This window comes from Eubalaena glacialis, chromosome 11, assembly GCF_028564815.1.
Source record: "Eubalaena glacialis isolate mEubGla1 chromosome 11, mEubGla1.1.hap2.+ XY, whole genome shotgun sequence".
NCBI lineage: Eukaryota > Metazoa > Chordata > Mammalia > Artiodactyla > Balaenidae > Eubalaena > Eubalaena glacialis.
Genome location: NC_083726.1, coordinates 752,668 through 775,550, shown reverse-complemented (window position 1 = coordinate 775,550; position 22,883 = coordinate 752,668). Strand labels below are relative to the sequence as shown.

At 57.4% G+C, this 22,883-nt stretch overlaps 1 protein-coding gene across 1 annotated transcript; it reads right to left on the bottom strand.

Moving 5' to 3' along the window:
* On the bottom strand, positions 1-22,275 carry IL17REL (interleukin 17 receptor E like). The gene is made up of 21 exons (XM_061206026.1): positions 22,174-22,275; positions 18,391-18,418; positions 6,121-6,270; positions 5,841-5,950; positions 5,456-5,570; positions 5,164-5,208; positions 4,770-4,906; positions 4,569-4,640; positions 4,428-4,482; positions 3,727-3,890; positions 3,615-3,659; positions 3,260-3,317; positions 2,921-3,087; positions 2,661-2,741; positions 2,300-2,476; positions 1,987-2,096; positions 1,651-1,777; positions 1,060-1,140; positions 669-965; positions 435-455; positions 1-282 (listed from the first exon to the last, which is right to left on the bottom strand). Exons 1-21 carry the CDS (start codon positions 22,273-22,275, stop codon positions 1-3), a joined length of 2,424 nt encoding a protein of 807 aa, XP_061062009.1.
* Between the last annotated feature and the right edge of the window lie 608 nt (positions 22,276-22,883).

The window sequence follows — 22,883 nt, the reverse complement described above, 5'->3', positions numbered from 1 at the left end:
CTAGTCGGCTGGGGGCAGCAGGCCCCGTTGAGGGAGGGATGAGGAGAAGGCCCGGTGGCCTGTGTCTGGCTGAAGGAGGGACAGCCCATCCAGGGCCTGGGGGTAGGGGCGCATTTGCAGATGCAGCACAGCTGACATCCAGGGCGGGGCCTGGATGCACCGTGGTCTCGTGGAGGTGACTCCAGACACAGCTCGGGAGGCGTGGCCCGGTGGTCCTTGTGAGCCGGCAGGAAGGTCCTGGGAGGGCAGACCCAGCCGGCCAACTGCTGGGTGACCCCTGGCCTGGGACACGGAAGTGACGCTGCAGGGTCAAGGGTCCCCCTGTGGTCCTTGAGCACAGATGGCACATAGTGGCCCTCAGGGAGTGTGACCATCTGAGAATGGCTCGTCCTGGCACGTGGCCCCTGAGGCCGATGGAAGCGGCCAGCCCTCACTGGACTGGCCTCGCTGGGGGCCTGGGGAGTGGAAGGTGGTCTGAGCTCTGCAGGGGGCTGGTGCAGGGTGGTGTTCGGGCCGTGGGCTCCCTCGAGCTCTTAGCAGAGTCTTTGAAGGGTCGAGGGAGAGCTGTGTGAGGGAGCCTGGGGGGCTAGTGAAGGCCCAGCCTGGGCAGCAGGGGGCCACCCAGTATGTGCAGCCCAGCCATGGTGGGTGTGTCCTGGTCCCCAGACCTGGCCAACTACAGAAGGGGTGCGGGCACACTCTGCACTCCAGAGAACCTCATCCTCAGGACCAGGGATGCAGGCCGTGGCCCCCAGTTGTCCAGAGGGAGCCGGGACCACGCTGCGACGGGGCAGGTCAGGGGCTGGGCCATCCGGGGAAGGGCGCATCCCACCCAGCCGTTCTCTTGGCCCCCACTCAGGGGGTTCAGAGGGGCTGAAGGTCCTTTGACTGGAAGCCCCGGCATGGCCCAAGGGCCCCCGGGAGCCGCAGGTCTCTAGAGAGCTGAGGCACATGTGTGCCACGGTCTGGGCCCAGGTGAGACCCGCCCCACCGCCTGCTCTGAGGCCTAGCCTTCACAGTCAGAGGCTTGGCGTGCCCAGGCGTGAGCTGCCCCCTCACCACATCCCAGCAATCAGGCCCTGGCACTTGCTTCTTCTTGGTGAGACACCTGGCCTCAGGCTGCTGTCCCCTGGGTGGCAGCTGGGGAGACAGGAGTGGGGGGCTGGCTCAGGTGGCCCAGTGCCACCCTTGTCTGGGGGCACACCCGCCCCCAGCCCAGCCCTGACTGTGCGGTGGAAGGAAGGAGAAGGATCCGAGACCCCAGTCGCTCAGGGTGCACTGCCCAGTCCAGCCGAGCCAGTGCCCGTGCAGCAGGCAAGTGTCCCGTCTCCGGGGGAGTCCGCCCAGACCCCAAGGGCAGTGTGCCCCCCAGGTGCCCACCACTTGAGCTGGGCCCAGTCACTCTCACTGCTCCCTGGGACTCTGGGACTCGCCCAGCATAACACTGGGGCTCCAGCCGTGGCCCCAGGCCAGCCACCGGGCCACCTGGCTGGCAGGTATTAGAACCCCAGTCCAGACACGAGGGCCCTAGGGGTGACCGTCGCCCCTGTGACCTGTGATCTGCTGGAGGTGACCTTTGCTGGGGAATGGGACCCAGACTCGGCTGAGAAGCTCTGCTGGGGCAGGGAGTGGGGGGCAGTTGGGGGGTACAGGTGTGAGGAGCCTCCGCAGGCCCCGGGGCATTTCCCGGGGGAAGGCGGGCAGGACTGGGGCTGCCCTGGAATTGCTGTGACTCAGCTGAGTTCGGAGGCCGTTCAAGACCTGCCCAGCTGCCCATCTGCGGAAAGGGCTGAGAGAGCCCTGGGCGCAGGAATGCTCCCCCCGCGACCAGGGGGTCCACTCTCCACAGCTACCAGGAGAGGTTCTGTGCTTGCAGGTGGCTGTGCCTGCCCCTCACTCACCCTGCGCTGGTGTCACCCCTCCCACCTTCCCCTGCCCCCCTCCCCCCCGCCCCCCCCCCCCAGGAGCCACCCTGCTGGGCCACACCCAGGCTCTGCAGGGTTAGGCTTAGCTCTGTCTCCTGCCAGGTCTGAGGGCCCAGGATTCTGGACCTCGGTGGCTGGCTGGGCAAAGGGTGGGCTGGGGACATCGAGTTCCTGCACAGTTGGAACCAGAGCCCTGATTGGGGTCGGAGCACTCAGGGAGGAGGACGCAGCACACCTGACACCGCGGGACCCGGCTGGGCGCTTGGAGGCCCTGGGGGGGCCTTGACCGCCCAAGTCAGGGCGGGGCCGGCTGGCCTGGCCTGACTCTGAGGCGGGTGGCCCCTCTGTCCCCTGCCAAGCCCCAGTGCGCCCACTCCGACATGGGAGACGGGGCTGCCAGGGGCCAGTCTGGGGTCCAGCCCTGGGCCTCTTGCAGCCCCCGAGGGCCTGTCCTCCCTGCCCCCTCTGGCTGAGGCCTGGCCCCGGCGCTCACCGCACTGGAGGTCGCACAGCTGCTGGGGGGCGGAGAACTGGACGTCGGTCCTCCTGCCCTGCAGGCCGGGGGTTGGAAGCAGCGAGAGCAGGTCAGCACAGCCTGCAGCCGCTCCCTGCACCCGCTCGCATTCCCCAGAGGCACCGGCTGGAGGGACTGCGTGGCTGGAGGGGCCCCCGGGGCAGGCCAGGGCCCCCCTGAGGTCTGGGAGTGGAGGAGGTGGGCAGGACAGCACCACCCACCTGGATGCAGGTGCCGGGTGCACAGGCCTGGTCCCCGGGAATGTCCACAAAGGCCACTGCAGGGTCCTCTGTGGGGTCGCCCTGGGCGGGAGAGGGGTAGGTCACGGGCAGCGGGGGTGCAGACCAGGCTCCTCTGCGTCCCTGCGGAGCCCTCGAGTCAGCCCTCTCAGCACCCTCCCTGCCAGGACTGGCTTGGGGACTGCGGGGAAGTGAAGGGGTCAGTCCGCCCCCCCAGGTCCCCAAGACGGTGCCCACCACACCCAGCTCACCGCAGGGATGGGGGTGGCCTGGAGCACTCGGCGGCACGCGGGGGGCCACGTCTTCCCTCGGTGACACAGGCACACCTGGAAGCGGGCAGGGCTGGGCGAGAAGAAGGCCACCCGGAGGTGGCCCGGAGCGGGTGCCAGCTGGACGGTCATCTTCCAGGCTGCGGGGGGCAGGGGTGAGGCCCAGCACGCCACCCCACAAGTGACCAGCACCCTGTCGTCTTGCCCCCCGGACCAAGAGGCATTTACACAAGCAAAGAAAAGGGCCTTCTTTGCTGCGGCCACCCTGCGAAAGCCCCAGCCAGCCTCCCTCCCGCCCCGCGGAGGGCTCACCTGGGAAGCGAGGCTGCTCAAAAGGGCACCTCACCGGGAAGCCCAGGCTCGTGGAGAACTGCAGGGAGGCCGAGGGACAGGGTGTGGCCGTGTGTGCAGGGACGGGGGGCCCGGCACAGGCGGGCCTCCTTCGTGGCCCTCTGGGACTGGTTACACTACCCCCGCCCCGCCCCCGTCGGACCAGGAGGGGGTCAGAGGGGCCACTGAGTAGCTGGGCCCCAGGGCTGGGCAAGGCACAGGGGGACATGTGGCTGCGGGCCCCTTGCCCCAATGCCCGGGGCCCCTCCCCTGGCTCCTCGGCCCCCTCCCCAAGCCCTGGTAGTGCACGAGGCGGGCTGCGGACTGGCGCACTCACCTTCAGGCAGAGCTGGGGCTGGGTGTCCACAAGAGGGTACTGCACCTGAGGGGCGCTCACGTCAGGGCCCTGGCCGCCCACCCCCGCCCCATCCCTGCTGGGGGGCACTCACCCTGCTGTGTGCGGGCCGGCCGGAGTGCTCCAGCTCCAGGCACTGGGGCCCTGGCCCTGGGCGCCAGCACAGACTCACACGGCCACTCATGGGACAGGCAGGCTCCCAACTCAGCGCCTGGCTCCCCGGGTGGTAGTGGATGGCGTCCCACAGTGTCTCCGTGTCTGCAGGGACCCTCCCCCAGGGCTGGCGTCAGCTGGCGCTACCCCAGCTGCCAATGGGCCACGGGACTGAGCACCTGCTAGAGTAACCATCGGGCTGGGTCCAGGACTCAGGTGCCTTCTCTCAGGGTCTCTGGGCCCTGGCCCGAGTCTGTGTGTGTGTGCTGTCGCTGAGCAGAGCCAAGAGCACCCCGCACCCCTCCGGGAGCCCCTCCCAGCAGCCTTGGCTCTTCCAGGTGGCCTGGCTGTGACACGTGTGTGCTTGTGCGCCGGCCGACACGCGCTCTCGTGCACGCTCACGTCCACGCACAGGCTCTGCCACCTTGGAGGGCTTGCCTGGAACACACTTTTGGCTGCCTGCCATCCGAAGCAGGCTCAAGGGCTGAGGCTGGGCCTGCCCCCCGTCTCACCCCCCCCTCAAGTCAGCCATCCCAGCTGGACAGGCCAGCCCCTACCCTGCTGGGCACCTCTGACCCGCCCATCTCCCACCCTTCTCTCCTCGCTTCCCCCTCCTTTCCCCTGGCACCATAGGGCACTTGCCATCTTCGAAGGGGCAGGTCTGGATCCGCACGGCGTCAGGCGTCGCAGACCAGCCCTGCGGGAAGGACTGGGGTCAGCGCAGGGTCTGCCCATCCTTTTGTCCACTCCCGGCTGGGCTGTCAAGGCCACATCCTTACTGACCTCAAGGCACAGGCATGACAACTCTTGCTTGTAGGGCAGAGAGACCCTCTGGGAGACCCTGTTCGCTGTCACCTGCAGGGGAGTGAAGGCACCGTGGGGGGGCGGCAAGCGAGGACCAGAGGTGTGGGTGGGGTGGGGGCGGGGCCTGGGCCAGTGTGGGTGGGGTTGGGGCCGTGGGGCGGGGCCAGGGCTGGGGCTCACTCGCACTGGGGCGCCCGCGTCCTCGCAGGTGAACCACTTGAGGCAGAGCCGCACGTAGTAGTCGGGGCCCCCTGACTCTGGCACCTGTACCAGAACGACCTTGCGGCTGCGGTCCACCCAGTAGGAGAGCTTCCCAGCTGTAGAAGGGCAGCAGGTGAGGTCACGCTGGGGCCAGAGGTCACCAGGCACAGGGCTCCACCTGTGCTGACAGCCTCCAGGTGGTGACCCCTGCCAGACCCAGGCATTTTGGGAGTCGCCCACCTGAGGACCCATCATGATTTCCCGAGTGGGGAGGGCAGAAGATCCCAGTGGGAGGCCCGTGGGTGCCTGCCACCACCTGAGAGTCTTCCCAGGAGCGATGGGGCCCAGGTCCCACCTGGGGAGGGGGCCTCACCAAAGCAGTCGGGCACGTTCCTCGCCACGTCCTCGTCTGCGCAGTCTGTGAATGACAGAGGCAGCGTTGGGCCCAGCCCGCTCTGCACCAGGGGCCGCCCCCACCTGGGCCTCTGCCCGCGTGGTTTCCAGAAGGCCTTCCTCTCCAGGGAAACGGAGACGGAGACGCTGAATTAAGCCAAATGCACGTGCTGGGAGCTGTCCAGCGTGGGGCCCTGCCCCCTGCCCTGGGTGAGTCCCGCCCTGAATCAGCCCCTGGAAGCTGGACGGCAGCTGTGCCCACGCCGGCCCACCTTCCACACGGTACCGCTGGCCCAGCTGGACCCCGCAGAAGTGGGGGACAGTCCTCAGGGTGACGTAGAGGCTCTGGGCCACGCGCACCTCAAAGCAGTCAAAGTGCACCTGGAGCTGCGTAGGGACGGGTGTGAGCTGGTGGAGCTGGGGCCTCTGTCCGCCCACCCCTGGCCAGGCCAGTTCCACCCCGCACAGCTGGAACCCAGGGTCTGGGGCAGAGGAGGGGCACCCATTCCTTGGGCCTTGGGTGGCAGAGCCCCAGGACGGGCTTTGGATCAGGTGGCCAAGAGGGGAGGGCAGCCGGGAGCAGGCCAGGGGACAGGTGCAGCTGCCGGCACCGGCTTGGGGCTGGACCCGCAAGTCCGGGTCAGACCCTGGTCTCACCTGCTGCCCCACCTGCAGCCGGCGGGAGGCCCTGGGGACCCGCACACTCTGGCACTGTGTCTCCTGGGTGTCCAGGCTCATGGAGCAGGCCTCCAGGCCCCGCAGGCCCTCTGGGGGGAAGGAGGGGCCGGCAGGGCTGTCAGAGCCCTTCCCTCCCCTCCTCTGTGAAGGGCAGTTAGCAGGGTCTCCCTGGCCCACCCCACCCCCGGGATGTCATGGGGATTAAAGGAGCCCTGAGCCCACCACCCCACTTCCGGGGTGTCACCGCCATCACAGTCACCGTGCAGTGTGAGAGAGGCATTGATGCGCAGGAGCAGGGAGCAGCCGTCGGGGGGGCCACACTTCATGGCGGTGGAGAGGGTCAGGGCCTCCAGGACGGACCCGGACATGGACGTGGGGGGCTCCCGGCAGAAGCTGTTGAAAATATTTCCTGGGGAGGGGAGAAGGAGGGTGAGCACCACGGTTCCCAGGGCCTCGATAAGGCTCTTTTGGCGGTTGGGTGGGGGTGGGGGAGGGGGGCTCTGGGGCTGCACAGTCGGGGGGAGGGTCCTCCCTACTTGCCCCAGTGCAGTCAGGGAAACAGGCCCCCGGTGAGTGGTGGGCCACCCTGAGCCACGCTCAGAGATGGCCGCTGGGTGCCAGGAGTGGGCCCCCGCCTGGCCAGCAAGGGGGCAGAGGAGCCCCCCTCGGCAAGCTGGCAGGCCCCACGGACAACAAAGATGGGCAACAGCAAAGGTCTGCTGGGGGCACGTGGGGCCTGACCTCAAGGGCACTGCCGCCTAAGGCCCTGACCGCAGGCGGGCGGCTGCACTGGCCCAGGTGGGCCTGGCCCCGACGGCCTCGGTCAGGGCACCGGAAACTGCGGCCGGACCAAGTGCTGTGCAGGGAGCTGGGCTCTCACGTTCAGGCTCTGGGGCTGAGCAGTATTTTCGGCCTTGGCTCTGCCAGATTTGCAGGCGGACGCTTCAAGTTCGGGGAGGGGGGTTGGTTCCACGGGAGCCACCACACCTCAGGGGGGCCCGCGCCCCATGGAGTTGGCAGCCCAGGTTCTCTGCCGCACTCAGGACCGTGGCGTTCACGCCTGGTGATGTGTCAGACTGGGGAGTAACCCTGGGCGGGACAGTGCGCCCAAGAAGGGGAGGTGTGTGTGCTCAGGGGTGCCTCCAGGAGGCCCGGGCCCCAGGCAAACGCCGGGAGCGTATCAGGAAGACCAGCTCCTTGGGCTGACAGTCAAAGGGAAGTAAAGGACGAAAACGCCGGGAGGAGAGGGGACACAGGTGGGACCAGGTGGAACTGTTGAATGCACGTGATGGGGGGAAGCAGAGGCCGAGGGCGCACCAAAGGCTTCCTCGCTGCAGGGAAAGTGGAGCAGGAATGAGGGATCCCCACGGACCACGGTGGCTGACCACTGAGACCTTGGAGAAGGAGGGGCAGAGGCACCGCGGCTGAGACACGGACGGACGCACTGGCCCGTCGCTCAACAGAGCCCCGACTGGACCGTATCAGAAACAACTCAAAGAGGCAGCAGGAACTACGAGGTCTGAAATGTTCCTGGGAAAGAAACCCAGCACTGTGGATCCCGCTGTGGCCAAGATGGAGTCACAGGGATCAGATTTTCCCTCAAGCCTGAAGCAGCCCGGAAACCAGACAAAATACAGTCTCAAGACACCGGACGTGAGGAAGCACAGGACGGTGATGCCCGAGAGATGGGGACAAACGGGGGAGCCCAACGAGTGCCCTGCTGTCCTGAGAGCGTTTCCAGGCAGTGGCAGAGGGAGGGGGTATTTGGGACCCCTGGTACCCCCCCAAAGTGGAGAAATGGGACAGATGGAAGTAGCCAGAGCTTGCAGGATGAGCACAGGAGGAGGGGTGGTGCAGAGGGAGCAGGGGAATGAGTGTTCGGCAGAGCCCGGATGAGCGCGTGGACGTGAGGAGCTGCAGGAAGAGAAGACGCCCAGGGGGTTTGTGGGGACAGCGTCCTGTCCGCACCCGGGGCCAGGACTATCCCCATTCCCAGCCAGACTGGGGGCTTCGTGATTCACGGGGCCCCGGGTACCCTGTATGCAAGGGTCTTGCTTCTGTAGGAGAATAACTAGCCTTAGACGGAGGACTGCTCTGGCCTTGCCTAACAAGTCTTGAAAGAAAGACCCCCAAAAGGTTAACCTGTTTCTAAGTAACTTAACTGTATTCCAGAAAAGGCTCAAGAATATTTGTAAGGATAAAAGTATATATCCGGCACACAACAGGTAAAAATCACCATGTCTACCATATAATAGAAAATTACAAGCCATGCAAAGAATCAGGAAAACATAACCCAGAATGAGGAGAAAAATCAAATAAAACTGACAGAGATATTAGAATTAGTAGACAAGAACATTAAAACAGTCATTATAACTGTATTCCACATGTTCAAAAAGTTAATTGTAGACATGAAAGATATTTTAAAAAAACCCAAATCCAACTTCTAGGGATGAAAACTACAGTGTCTGAGATGAAAAATACAACAGCTGGTTTAATAACATATTAGCCATTGGAAAAAAACCGCTGGAGAACTTGACATAGCAATAGAAAACATCCAAAAGTAGGTGGAGAGGGATTGTGGTGATGGTGAAGGTGTGTTAATGATGATGGTGATGATGACAATGATAGCAATGATGGTGATGATGGTGATGATGATGATGGTGGTGATGATGATGATGGTGGTGATGGTGATGATGATGATGGTGGTGATGGTGATGATGGTGGTGGTGGTGATGGTGATGATGATGATGATGGTGATGATGATGATGGTGATGATGATGATGGTGATGATGATGATGGTGGTGGTGGTGATGGTGATGATGATGATGGTGGTGGTGGTGATGGTGATGATGATGATAATGGTGATGTTGATGGTGATGATAGTGATGATGATGATGATGGTGATGATGATGATGGTGGTGGTGGTGATGGTGATGATGATGATAATGGTGATGATGATGGTGATGATGGTGATGATGATGATGGTGGTGATGATGATGATGGTGGTGATGATGATGATGATGGTGATGTTGATGGTGATGATGGTGATGATGATGATGGTGGTGGTGGTGATGGTGATGATGATGGTGATGATGATGGTGATGATGGTGATGATGATGATGGTGGTGGTGATGATGGTGATGATGGTGATGGTGATGGTGGTGGTGGTGGTGATGATGATGATGTGGTGATGATGAGGTGATAATGATGATGGTAACAGTGATGATGATGATGATAATGAGAATGATGGCGGTGGTGTTGATGATGGTGAAGGTGGTAGTGACAATGGTGAGGAAATAATAGAACAGAGCATTGGGGAGCTGTAGGAAAACTTCAAGTGACCTAATGTATGTGTAGTTAGGGTCCCAGAAGGAATGGGGGAATGAAAAAAACTTGAAAAAATGATAGAAAGTTTTCAGACTTGGTGAGAACTATAAACTCACAGATCCAAGAAGCCTGATGAATGATAAGAAATATGAAGAAATTACAAGGCACACCACGATCAGTTTGCTCAAAGCCAGTGGTAAAGAGAAAACTGTAAAAGCCACCAGAGGAAAAAAGACATGTGATGTACAGAGGAACCAAGGTAAGGAAGGTGCAGAATTCTTTTTGGGAGCAATGCAAGTGAGAAGATGATGGGGACAAAGACCCTCCAGGACTGAGAAACAAACCCCACCAGCCTAGCATCCTATCCCTGCCCACATATGCATGACTGATTCTCAGCAAACATGCTGGGAACTCAGCAGGAAAAGGGTAGTCTTTTCAGCAAATGGTGCTGGATCAACTGGGTGTCCCCAGGCAAAACAATGCGCTTCAGTCCACACCTTTCACAACATACAAAGTTCACCTAAAATGGACTGTCAACCTCAATGTAAAACCTAAAACTATAAAACTTTTAAAAGAAAACACATTTTTATTCAATAAAAATCTCTGTGACCTTAGGTAAGGCAAAAAATTCTTAGATACAACACTGAAACCGTGACCCATAAGAGAAAAAAATGAATAAATTGGATTTCATCAAACTTTAAAACTTCTGCTCTTTGAAAGACCCTGGTAAGGAGTGAAAAGACAAGTCAGAGATCGGGGGAAATATTTGCAAATCATGCACCTGCTAAGGAACTTGTGTTTAGAATCTATAAAGAGCTTTCCAAATTCAATTATAAGGAAACCAACAACGCAATATAAAATGGGTGCCTGCCTGTCCTCAGCGCAGGAGGGGTAGACTGGGGGAGGCCGCAGGCTTCCACCATCCTCCCCCCAGACTGATGGAGATTTAAAAAATAATAAAACCAGCGAGTAGTGGGTCTGCCTTTTTTTATCAACATGAGCTGGCAGTTCTAAACAGCGTTGGTGATAAAATCTTCCCCGTTGGTGGGAGATCTAAATGATGGCCTGCCCCCGGCCTGGCCCCCAACTGCATCCTTCGCCCACTGTCATCTTGGAGCTGATGTACCTAAGGTGTGGGGTCAGACGGATGACTCAGAGGGGGACAGCACCCCAGGGCAGTGGCTGGAATCGGAGGAGAGGCCACCTGCAGGAGGCAGCTGAATCCCTGTCTGGCCACAGGGGGTCGTGGTCAAGCCCGGTGGGTTAGTCACGTAACATGGGGGCTGAGGAGGACTGCGTCCCCAAGCCTGACACTTCCTTGCTCTGAGGGTCACCCTTAGAGCCTGGTGTGCAGCCTTCTCAAGAGAAGCGATTGTGCTTTAGAATTCTCTCTCCATCTAAGTTGTCCTTCATGTGTGTGAAAACTTCCTCCTCTATGCAGAAAATGAGAAGTCTGCAACTTTTGACCTTTTCTGGAAAAAAACAAAGACCTATTCCAGCCAAACAAGGAAAGGATTAAAGCCAGAAAAAAAAAAAAAAAAAAAAAAAGGTAGAGCCATAGAAGAGCATGGTGACCATGGGAAATGATGAAATACATAGTTAAGTGTAATAGATGCAAAGGAGAAGTCGCTTGTTGTAAATAAATGAATAAAAATAAGAACGGGCTCTTGTCCCAAATTAAGCTCACAAAACAGGAGAGAGTATATAGAAGAAAGTGAGGCAGGGGACTTCCCTGGCGGTCCAGTGGTTAGGGCTCCGCGCTCCCACTGCAGGGGCTGGGGTTCAATCCCTGGGGAACTAAGATCCTGTGAGCCGTGCAGCGTGGCCCCCCCCAAAAAAAGTGAGGCAGAAACACTAAATTATTTGTGGTTCAAAATGGGGAAAATAATTCATTGTTACTGTGTGGAAAGAACTGTGAACCAAAAACTCATCATAAATACTTACGGAGAAGTAAATATATTTGGTCTTATTTAAAGATTTAGAACTATCACAGAGGCTTCCTAAAAGAAGACCTGACAACTGTATTTTAAAAAGGAGAAATATGAACTCAAAAGGAAGAAGTGGGTTATGAAAGGAACAGTGAACACAGGAATGGGTAGAACACGGTGGTGAATTTAAATTCGTGTTGGGAGGGCAGCAGGAGAAAGAAGGACTCCTGTCTGTTTAAAAACAATTTGGGAGTTCCATTTCCCACCTTACGGTAGCCCACGCTGTTTGGACCAATTCTGCTGAAAACAACTAACAATGCTGGAGAAAAAAACATACATGTGAAAAAACTTCTTAAAAACCTGTGAGAGCTGATAAAGAATCAGGATCATCAGTATAAAACCTGAGGAAGGGCGGAGGGACGCAGAGCACAGGAAGCCGCGTTCCTGGGCGTCTCCCAGCCTGGACGCTGAAGGCTCCAAGTGTGCGGCCCAGACCAGGGGATCCCAGGGCTGCCCCGTCACGGTGAGGGGAATCAGGAGAAACCTGCCCCCTCCCCGAATCCTGGGGCATGGTGGGAGGGCAGGGGCAGTGGAGCTTCCTGAAGAACCCACAGCCTCCGTGGGCCTGGGTGCTGGGTCCCGGCCCTGGTCTGCACCCCCAGGAAGATCCAAGAAACTTCAATCTATGACTTAGTTAGAAATGGTCCTGATAGTCACATGTCACTCCTGGGTGCCACTCAGAAACAAAGGGGAACCTGGTCTGGGGGAAGGTGCCTACATCCTAGGCTGTGGGGAAGGCACCATTTCTCAGGGGCATGGAGCAGACATTTTTTTTTTTGGCCACACCCCGTGGCTTGTGGGATTTTAGTTCCCCAACCAGGGATCGAACCCGGGCCCTCGGCAGTGAACGCACAGAGCCCTAACCACTGGACCGCCGGGGAATTCCCTGGAGCAGACATATTTAGAGATAAACAAACTTGCTGGGGAAACAAAGCACAAAGAGAAAGAACCAGCAGAGACACGCCATGGATGGGTCCACGGAGTGCTACAACAGGTCGGACACAGACTGCAGACCAACCTGCTAAAAGGACAAGCTTGAAAATATGTGCAGGGGGAAAAACTATAAAGAGGGACCTAGCACATTTGAAAGAAACAAATAGAATTTCTAGAAACAAAACCCACAGAAACAGAAATTAAAAATGCAATACATGGTTTGGAGAGCAGGTTGGACATCACTGAAGAGAGAATTAGTGGGAGAAAGATCACAGTGAATGATACGGAAGTCAGCAAAGAGACAAAGGATGGAAAACGCAGAAGGGAGACTGAGAAATAGGAAGAAAGACGTGAAATGCCTGAGGTGTGTCCATCGAGGTTCCAGAAGGAAAGGAGAGGATGGGGCAGAGGCAATATCTGAGATGATGGTTAAATTTTCTAAGGCTTACACAAAAGTAAAAGTATAAGCTGACCCCACTTACGAATATAGCTGCAAAATCCTAAATAAAATTTTAGCAAATTGATTTAATAATATATTAAACATGACCAGATAGGAGTTGTTTTAGGACTGCAGGTGTGGTCAACATTAGGCAATCTATCACCTCATTAAAAAGATTAAAGGAGGAAAATTGTATGCGTATCTTTATAGACACAGAAAATTTTCATAAAATTCAACACCTACTCATGAAGAAAGAATGTTTATCAAACTAGGAAAAGAAAGACACTTCCTTGTCTAGATGGAGGGCATCTCCTCCAAATGCCCAATAACCCTAATACTTAATGGTACGTTTTTGGGAATCATTGCTATTTAATATCAGGACTAAGACAATGGTTTCCCATTCAACATTGTCCTGGAGATTTGAGCCACTTCCACAAGGACAAAAACAAACGTAGGTTATAAACTGTTATTATTTGCAGAGTATGTGATCATCTATATACAAAAACTTAAGAGACTCAGTGGGAAATCTACTAGAAATAACAAAGAAAGTATAACAAATGTGTGGATACAAGATTAATATACAAAACTAGCATTGCTTTACACCAACAAACACCAACTAGAAAATGTAATAAAATAAGGAAACCATTCATGAATCCTTCAACCTCTGAAGGGCATAAATAAATACTTTGAGGAAGACCTAACTTCCTCAAAGATGGAAAGGCATACCATGTTCATGGTTGGAAGACTCACCTCTGATAAGATGTCATTTCTGACTCAAATTGGTCAATAAATTCAATGCAATTCCAAGCAAAACGTGTGATATTGTGATTTATATTAAGAAAAATATATTTGGTCTTGGTCCCCATTTCTGGTACAGAGCTCCTAAAGCTCTTGGAATTTCCTAAGTGATGAGTGATAAAAGTGTCTTTTGTTATCTATAACAAACTTGTTTCAACCACACCTAGTTTGTTAATGAGGTGATTTTTAGAAGCACCTAAGGATGGGGGCTGGTTGCCAGGGGAACCAACCATGGGATTAGAGGGTTGGAACTTTCAGTCCCACCCCCCAGACCTCTAGTAATCTTTTCTCAGTCTCTCCCCATTTTACAGCTGTTCCCTGTCTCCACCATCAGTGTACAGCTGTGAATACCACACTGTCTCCTTTTCCACAGGTAGTCTCAGTTTTGCAAATAGCCCTGTATTAAATTCTCACCCGTTTCTGATCTGACCCTCCTGTAGTCTGGCTGCCTGAGGCTTGTTCCCCCGAGAGTCCCCAGGAGGGGACATGGGACAATAGTCCGTGAGTCATTGTCTGTTGTACCTTTATACCTGAAGGTCAGTTTTCTTTTATGGAAACATATTTGACGTATAACATTGTGTAAATCGAAGGAGTACAACATATTGATTTGATGCATTTATATGTTGTAATAATTGTCATTGTAGCAAAGGGACCCCATCAAGTCACATAATTATCGTTTCTTCTTTTGTGGAATAATTAAAATCTAGCCTCTTAGCAAGTCTGGTGATTATAATACAGTATTGTGTCTATATGCACCATAGCTGCATTATAGTTTTGCTCTCCATTTTCTTCTAGTGTTAAAATGTCGCTCTTTGAAAAGTCTGATATACTTTTCTTTCCATCATAAATTGTAAAGCTCTTTTTGCCGAGAGGCCCAAAGATTTTTCTCTTTCTCTTTAAAATCCAGCCATTTTACTAGAATAACTTTTTAAAAAAAAAATACTTATTTTATTTAATTAATTAATTTATTTATGGCTGTGTTGGGTCTTCGTCTCTGTGCGAGGGCTTTCTCTCTAGTTGCGGCAAGTGGGGCCACTCTTCATCGCGGTGCGTGGGCCTCTCATTATCGCGGCCTCTCCCGCTGCGGAGCACAGGCTCCAGACGCACAGGCTCAGCAATTGTGGCTCACGGGCCTAGTTTCTCCGCGGCATGTGGGATCTTCCCAGACCAGGGCTCGAACCCGTGTCCCCTGCATTGGCAGGCAGATTCTCAACCACTGCGCCACCAGGGAAGCCCTAGAATAACTTTTGATGTGGTATCCAGGACTGATATTCTCAGATTCATGGTTTGCCTTTTCAATATCTACTGTCAAGATAAAAAAATGTTTGTTCTCCTTGAACTGTAGTTTTTAGTGTTTGTTCTGATGCTTTGGTTTTCTTTAGGGTCTCATATCATCTGCCTTCTGGACATTCTTTGCCTATCTGTAACATTTACCATTATTCACACATCATTTTATCTCTTTTTACATTTCTTTTTGATTTTTTTCCTTTCAAATTTTACTCGTATTCTTTCTTTAAGTTGAAATATAGTTGATTTACAATGTTGTGTTAATTTCTTCTGAATAGCAAAGTGATTCAGTTATACGTATGGATACATTCTTTTTTAAAAATATTCTTTTCCATTATGATTTATCACAGAATGTTGACTAGTTCCCTGTGCTATACAGTAGGACATTGCTTTTTGATTTTTAAAAAAATCTCCTTTTCACCTGCTATTTCTCTCAAGGCATTTAATATTGGGTCTATTCACTACTTCCAACGCAGTCTTCATTTATACAATGATTTTTTCCTTTATTTCTTGTCACCTCATTTCCGAACATTTCTAATTTTGTTCATGTCGTTCTTTAACGTCTTGTATCATTTTCTTGAATATTCTAAGCCATTTTGAAATGAAATGTTACACTTGTGGGTTTTCAGGATGCTCTTCTGGTGCACTTCCTTTGCCTGTTGGCACATTATTCTATTCCATATTTTCTTTTTCATTATCATAACTTGTCTGGAACTTGACAGTCTTCCGTTGCCCACATTTACGTGGATTCAGTTTCCCAGAGCTCTTAGCAGACTTGGTTCTGCTTTCCTGACTGCACAGAGCTCCCTCTGCTGTCACTTTTGGGTAGTGTTTAAAAATAGGGTGGATCGCTGTTCAGTTTCTTAGCTCTTTCCCCCCTTGCCTTCATCTACCTGAAGCTGCTCTTTTCTTGCCTCTGTTGTCCTTGATGCCACTCCGAGCTTCTCTGTGCAGGGCCGTCTCCCAAGGGGTCCCTGCACCCAGCTGCCGCAGTGGTGGGCAGCCCCTCAGGGGGTCGTGTGCTTCCCAGCGATTCTCACCGTCTGTGGGGTTCAGACACCCCTCCACCCCCTGCTGCACAGACCCCGCTGATCCTCCCGCCTGGGGCTCTGGTGCTCGTCTCTGGGGTCTGGGAGCGTGGACCCCATTTGTGTTTTACATCCTCCTTGCTCTTGGGTCTGAGGATTCAGGTAAGCTACAACCACACCATCATCTCCCAGGACAATTTAGGAAAGAAAGGAACCAGAGGGGCTTGCCCTACCGGAAATCAGTATCTAGCTGAGATCCATATGGACTCAGTGTGACCTGCTCAGGGATAGGGGTGGGTCAGGGAACCGGGCACACAGAGTGGAAATCTGACAGGGTGGGGGGCGTCCAGTACGTGGTGCGGCCACAGCCGGATTTCCAGGTAGCAAAAGATCACAGTTGGGTTCCTACCTCACACCATACACAGAGATGCATTCTAGATGAATCAAAGACCTAAATCTGAAAAACAAAACTTTAATATAGAAATATAGGAAATACAGGGAGAAAATCTCTCTGACCTCAGGATTGGGAAGACTTTCTTAAAAGATCCTCCCAAATCCACAAAATCCATGAAGGGGGAGGCTTGTAGACATGGCTGCATCAAAACTGAAACCTGTGGCTCACACCATGAGGTTGAGACTGAGAAAGTGGAAGGACTCTCTGTGACGTGGGGCGACCACCTCCACACAGTGGCCCAGGGCACGCTGGCCCAGGGCGGGTCGGGCACAGGAGGAGACCACACGGGCCTCAGCGTCGTCAGAGACACACAGACTGAGACGGGAGTGGGGGTGGGGAAGCTGTGGCCTCACGAAATCCCTCCCCCATAACTGCCGGAGCACACAGATGGCACAGAGCCAGAGAACGGCCCCCGCAGCAGGCAAAGCACCCGGGCACAGGCCAGAGCATCACCCCAGATGCCGTGGTGTATCCTTGCCTGGCGACCCCGCTCCCCAGAAGCCCTGCTGGTGGGATGACTCAGCCTCGGAATTCTTGACAAGCTCCCTCTCCCCACAGTCCGGAGAGAAGGAGGCCGAGTGGGTGTCCTGTATTGTCACCGCTCCGACTGGCATGCGGGGGAAGGACGGGGAGGGACGAGACTGTGGAGGCCCCAGGGCTCCCCAGAAGCCGAGGGCGCCTCCCCACACCTCTCCCCAGCCCTCAGGACCCGCCTGCCGAGTTCCCCGTCTCCCCAGCCAGGCCCGGGGCCATCCTGACACCCAGCCCTCTCACACAGCTCCGTGGGGGGAACACCGTGGATCTGCGGTCAAAAGAGAGTGAGAAGGGAGCCTGAGTAACCGGGGGTCTGTAGGGAGCTGCCGAAGTGTGACCAGGACGGAAAGCATGTCACAGACGGAGTGTAGGAAAAATTAAAATAAGGATGGAGGAGAAGAAAGACATGGAAGAAAGGAGGGGAAAAGGAATACAGAACGTGGGAGGGAAGAAAACGTCATGGAGGGATAGAGGGGACTCTTCCTCAGGCACCTCCACCGTGACAAGGACACAGCTTCAGTGAGACAAGGGATCCGACAGGGGATCACACAGCGGAGGCTCAGAGGAGCCGTGCCGACCGAGGAGCAGTCAAGGAGCCGGACAACCCAATTTCAGGACAAATAAGTACAGTGAAGACGCAGGAATCAGGAGACGTGGCTGGAAATTAAATTGCTGGCTTGGAACGGTTGAGATAATCATGGCAAAAGCCGTTGAGAAAGAGAAAAATGAATGGAAGCAGGTGATGGAAGGCGGAGGTGACTGAAGTCAGATCAGATGGGAGAACGGGCATCACAGAGCCCAGCTTGGATGAGGGACGGCCTGGGGGCGGAAGAGAACGCTGCAGGCCCCTCGGCAGAAATGCCAGGGTGGCCTCAGGCTCCTAACCCTCTGGGGAGAGTCCAGGGACAGAACTGCCGCTGAGGCGACCTGATGCTATTCAACACCCCACAACCACTGACCGCTGGTCAGACAAACCAGTGACAGGGGGTATTGCCTGGGGTGGGGGCATGTCCCCGGCTCGGGGGTCAGCAGCCTATGTCATAATCTCACTCCTTAACCTTGCAGGGGTCCTCGAGGAAATAACACCTCTTGAGGTGAAGAAACATTTAAAGTTTAACCATTTCTTTAGTTTTTCCTATTAAAGTCAAGTCAAATTAAATAAAATACTTAGTTTACATGGCATAAGGTAATTTCACCTTTATAAAATATTTGTTATCTGTTTATCACACGAACAGTATATTTGCCTACAAAAATGTCTAGAATAATGTTTTCCTAATGTAAACAATATTTATTTCTATATGGGGGCTTTGGAGCTAGATTTATTTGAACTTTCCTCCGTATATATTTTGCATCTCTTATGCCCCTTTTAATGAAATATAAAGTGTCTGCAAAGACAATAAAGCTATTTTTAAAATGGGATATCATTTTACAATGGGAAAAAATGAAAAAGTGTGATAAGAGAAATTTATTGCAAAGCAATAAACTCCATTAAAACAGGAACGCACGATTCCCACATCCAGCAAGCCCACAACTGGGCTTGACAGGGCCCTTGCCCTCCTGCACCAGGCGGTGGGCAGGGAAGGCGGGCGGCGCTCTGCTAGGTGAGGGGCAGTGGCAGTGGTGGCAGCTCTTCCTGCACAGGAGGGAGACCCTGGCTGCCAGGCAGACCTGGCTCCCGGGAGGGCAGGCTGACCGAGGACCAGAAGGGCAGCGAGTCCCCCGCGGCCTGAGATGTACTCACGGTTTATGCGGCTCTTGCAGGTGAAGCCCTGGGGACAGAACAATGAGAGGGGGTGAGAGGTCAGCTTGGCCACCTCTTGTCCCCCGCCCCAGTGTGACCTGGACCCTGTGGACCTTCAGGCCCCCCACCCCCTGACCGCACCGACTTCCCGTGCTGGCATCCGAAGCTCCCCCGGCCCCCTTGTGCCCGTGCTGGGTGCGTGCTGGGCTTCAGGAAGAAAAGAAAATGGGCAAAGATCCCGGCCTTGGAGGAGCCTACATTCTGAGCTGGGGGAGCCGCACGACGTCAGAAAATGACATTTAATGTCAGCTGTTGAAAAGTGTGTGGGAAGATAACCGAGGGGTCAGGAGGGTGGGAGCTGTGACTCTGCCGGGGGTGGCCTCGCTGGGTCTGGCCTGGGGACCTCGGGGAAGGGCAGGGATCAGCCCATGCACACTGCCTCTCCCGCTGGACTGACAGCTTCCCGCGGGGTAGGGCCAGGGACCAGGGACCAGGCTCAGACAGGGTCGGTGGGGGAAGGCGCCAGGGCCGTGCCCGTGGACCCCACTTTGGTGGGTGGGCCGAGGGGCTCCACGCTAAGCTTGGGAGGATGGGGTCGGCAAGCAGGGTTCTGGGAGCCCGGGGACGGGCACCCGAAGCGGCGGAATACAAGCCAGGAGGGTCGCTGCCCTGGGCCCGAGCTCCGCCGCAGTGCGGGCCCTCTGGGGGCGCCCAGGGAGCTCCGACAGCTGGGGGCCCGAGGCAGAGACCCTGCCGGCACAAGTGGGGAGGTGGAGGGGCGAAGGGGGTCTGCTCCTGTGCCTTGGGTTTGCAGGGCAGGCACTATGGTGGGTCCAGCTCCAGCTCCAGCTCCACCCCCCTTTCTAAATAGCCTTTTCATTTTGGAATAATTTTAGATGTATAGAAAAGTTGCAAAGATAGCACTGAGGTTTACCCAGTGACGCCCGATGTTAATATCTCGGGTAAGTGGGTGTCACTCTTGGGCGAGCCCCAGACTCCGGGATTCGCCCGTTTCCACCCAGGTGCCTTTTCCGCTCCAGCCTTTTAACTGTCACCCCGCGTCCACCCTGTCTTCTGACCACGACATCTCCCCGAGATGCCGACTCGCCCCCTTAGGCCTCCAGCCGCACAAACCCCACAGAGGGGACCCTGCAGCCCTGCCCACGGCCCTCAGGGGTGAGGAGCCTGACTCCGGGGCCGGCCCAGGGTGGCAGGAGGGCTCTGCTGGACTAAGGGGCTGCACCCACCTGGGTGCCGCGCCCAGAAGGTGACTGGGCAGGTGGGCAGAGGGCAGGGCAGCCCGGTGCAGCGGGCCCAGGAGCCAGTGGAGAGAGCCGGGCAGACCCAGCAAGGCAGGGCAGCAGCTGGGCCTGGGCCGCAGCCCTGAGTGGACAAGGGGGGCAGTGGCTTGGGTCCTGGTCCACCCTCACTCCCTGACACAGCCCCAGATGCTTGGAGCCACCCCCTGGCATCCTCCGTCCTGTGGCCCGAGCCCGTCCCCCTCCCAAGCTGGTAGGGGCTGGAGGGCAGCTGCGTCCTGGCCCTGGGTCACTGCCCGCCCACTGGGGACCTCCTGCTGCCCCTGTGCCTGAGGACCACGCAGCTGTGGCCCCTGGGTTTCCGGTGGAGCGGGGGTGGGCACGGTCTAGTAGTTGGCCCTTCGGTGCCCGCAACCCCTCTCCCGCCTTGGGGACCAGCGGGGGCGAAGGTTGAGGTCAGAGAGCACCTGTGGACTCCGGTGCCCAGGGACCCTGGCATCTTGGGAGCTGGGGGTGGGGACCCGGCAGAGGCTGGCCTGGTGCCCTGGGGCCCTTTGTGGGGCGGGGCTGGGAGGGAGAAGTGGTGGCCCCCCTCCCCCTCCCCGCCTCTGGGGTTTTCCGTCGGGCTTCTTGGGGCTTCCCAGGGGGGCAGGCGTGGGGGGGTCTGTGGGGAGGGACCCGAGGGTGGGGTCTGGGCCCTGACCCTGCGGCTCCACTGGGTGCGGAGGGCGGGGACCTGCATGCTGCAGGAGGGGCCCCGGCCGCCCCACTCTGCCCTGAGGCACCCTGCGGTCCTCTGCTCCTGTCCACCCCACCCTCTGCCCCGACTGAAGACCTGCCAAGGCCCGGAACAGCCCTCCTGGGGGAGGATGGGCTGCAGCGGTCTCCATGCAGGTGCGGGGGGCACCAGCCGTGCCAGCGGTCCTCTGGCTTCGCCCCAGAGGCAGCCCCACCCGCCGCCCTGGGCCTCTTGAGCCCCTCCCGTTCAGACCCCTCCTCCCGAGCTGTGACTCTCTCTTTCCGACCCCCTCCCTCAGCTGCCAGCAGCCCCCGGGCCTTGCAGGCTCTCCGTCGTCCCCTTCTCCTCCGCCCCTCCTTCCGTAATCCCACGGGTGCCACAGTGGCTGGAGCTCCATGGCCAAGTCCAAAGTGGGGCCCAGGCCTGGCCCTCCCCGTGGGGGGGCAGCGGCGGGGTGGGGGGACCCTCCTTCCCTGCCTCCCTCCCCTGGCCTGGCCCTCCTCCTTCTGCCCGGGATCCCTCCTCCTCCTCGCAGCCCTCCCCACATCCGGGCCCATCTCAACATGGGGCCGTCCCATCCCACACCCAGCTGCACCAACGCCAGTTCTCATGTCTGACGGGCTTCTCAAATCCCATATTTCAAAAATGAGTTTCCTCCCTGAACACTTGCCCCCCTGACCCCATCACAGGAAACATCTCCTCCACTGGCCCAGGGGCTACAGTCACACTTTAAGGTCCATCTTGGATTTCTCCTTCCCTCAAGGTCAAGGGTCCCCTGCCCTGCCAGCTCCACCTCCAAAGTACACCCCAAAGTGGCCCCGTCCCGTCCTCCATCTCCGTGGGGAGGGTCCAGGCCACTACCCCCTCCCACCTGGGCCCAGCTGTCTCCTCTGCACCCACCGGCTCCCACCAGGAGCCAGACGGACCTCCCCCCCCTCCAGGGGTCCCTGCACCTCGGATCTGAGCCCAGCCTGACGCCCGGCCACCCAAGCCCGCTCTGTCTATCCGTGAGCTCCCTGGAACCTCTGCTGGACACACTCGCAGGCCTCGCGGAGCTGTCTTTCCTCCTGACTGGGAACCGGGTGTCCCCAAGTGTCCCCCGGTGGGCCCGGCCACTGCCCCTGAGAGGCCTATGAGCCCGCACGCCAGGCTGCCCTCTGCTCAGCAGTCACCACCACCTAATCTTGCTTTATGTGCGTTTCCCCAGGTCCCTCCTGTGCCCACACTTGGAGGGGTGCACATAACGGGTGCACCCCAGCCCCTGTCCCAGCGGGCCGGCCTGCCAGTCTCGCACTGGGGGACCTCCCGGGACGCGGGCACACTCTGCGGGCAGGTGCTGCCGGATGGGACGCCTCCCAGGGACAGTGAAAGTTCTGGGACACCACCACCACTTCTGAGCCGCGTCCTGGCCCCGCGGCTCCTTCCCACCCAGGATTAGCTTGGTGCCCGCGGCATTTCCTTAGCGGAGCGTCCACACAAGCCCGGACGCCGCCCTGGATGATGAATCGGGGTCTGTGAACGCAGGAGGGGCTCTCGGGCTGCCCCCCACCACGTGGCTCCTCGGAGAGGGACAGGTCACAGGTGCATCAGCGCCCCTGCCCCTCAGGCTCCCGGCAAACGTTTCCCAGAGCGGCGCTGCGGGGTTAGGCCACCACCTCGTGGGGATCCCAGGCCCCCGCCACCGACCGCCCCAGGCCGGCTTCCCTGGCCTGTGCTGGGGTGGGGCCGGCTAGTGCCCACCGAGGGGAACCAGGGCAAGAGGAGAGCCTGGGGGGCAGGGCTCACCTGGGAACAGGAGAGGCCACATTCCGCGACCCTGGGGACGGCCAGGCTCTGGTAAGCGCTCCAGGTCAGGGAGAGGAAGGCGAGGGCTCGCCCAGCCAGCATCTGGACACGGGAAGTGGCTAGCAGGATGCCCCGTGGCTGCGCCTCGCCCTCCTGGCCGCAGCTCAGCCCCAGAGACAAGCAGGAGAGAGTCTGGAGTGAGTTCGCTCCCTGGGGCAGGTGCTCCCCCTCCCAGTGGGCAGGGCACAGCCCGCAGCTTCCGCCTGCAGGCTCACGCTGCGGCCCGGCCTCTGGCCAGACGCCCTGCAGTTTCCAGGCTGCCAAAGGAGACCTCCTGGAACTTTGAGGCTCTGGGGTCTCAGGTAACCGGGTTCCCCTGGGGCTGGCTGCTGGAGCAGGGCTGGCTGCGGGCTTGTGGGATCAGGGAGCCGCCCTGCCTCCCCCACGGCTCCCGGGTGTCCCCCTGTCTCTCAGGCCCCCATCCTGCGGTTGGGGGATGGAAGGTGGTCAGTGGCCCTGGTCGTCGAGCTCAGCGGGGCTGGCAGAGGGGTGGGAGCCATCCCAGGCGCCAGCCCCCCAGGGCCGCTGGCGCCAGCCCCAACTCCCGCAAGCCTGGGGACACCCCGAGTGCCCCCATCACTCGCCTGTATGTGAGAGGCTGCCCCCCCTTTGCTGAGCCCTTGCCTAGACATCCCTCACCCCAGAGGGCA

What these genes read in the sequence shown, in the direction of transcription:
- IL17REL (XM_061206026.1), bottom strand. Translation starts at nt 22,275, where the DNA reads ATGCTGGCTGGGCGAGCCCTCGCCTTCCTCTCCCTGACCTGGAGCGCT. An exon ending in TGCCTCTCTCACACTGCACG is followed by an intron (nt 5,951 to 6,120) that starts GTGACTGTGATG and finishes CCTTCCCCCCAG; the next exon opens with AGGGCCTGCGGGGCCTGGAG. An exon ending in AGCCCCAGCTCTGCCTGAAG is followed by an intron (nt 3,318 to 3,614) that starts GTGAGTGCGCCA and finishes GCCTCCCTGCAG; the next exon opens with TTCTCCACGAGCCTGGGCTT.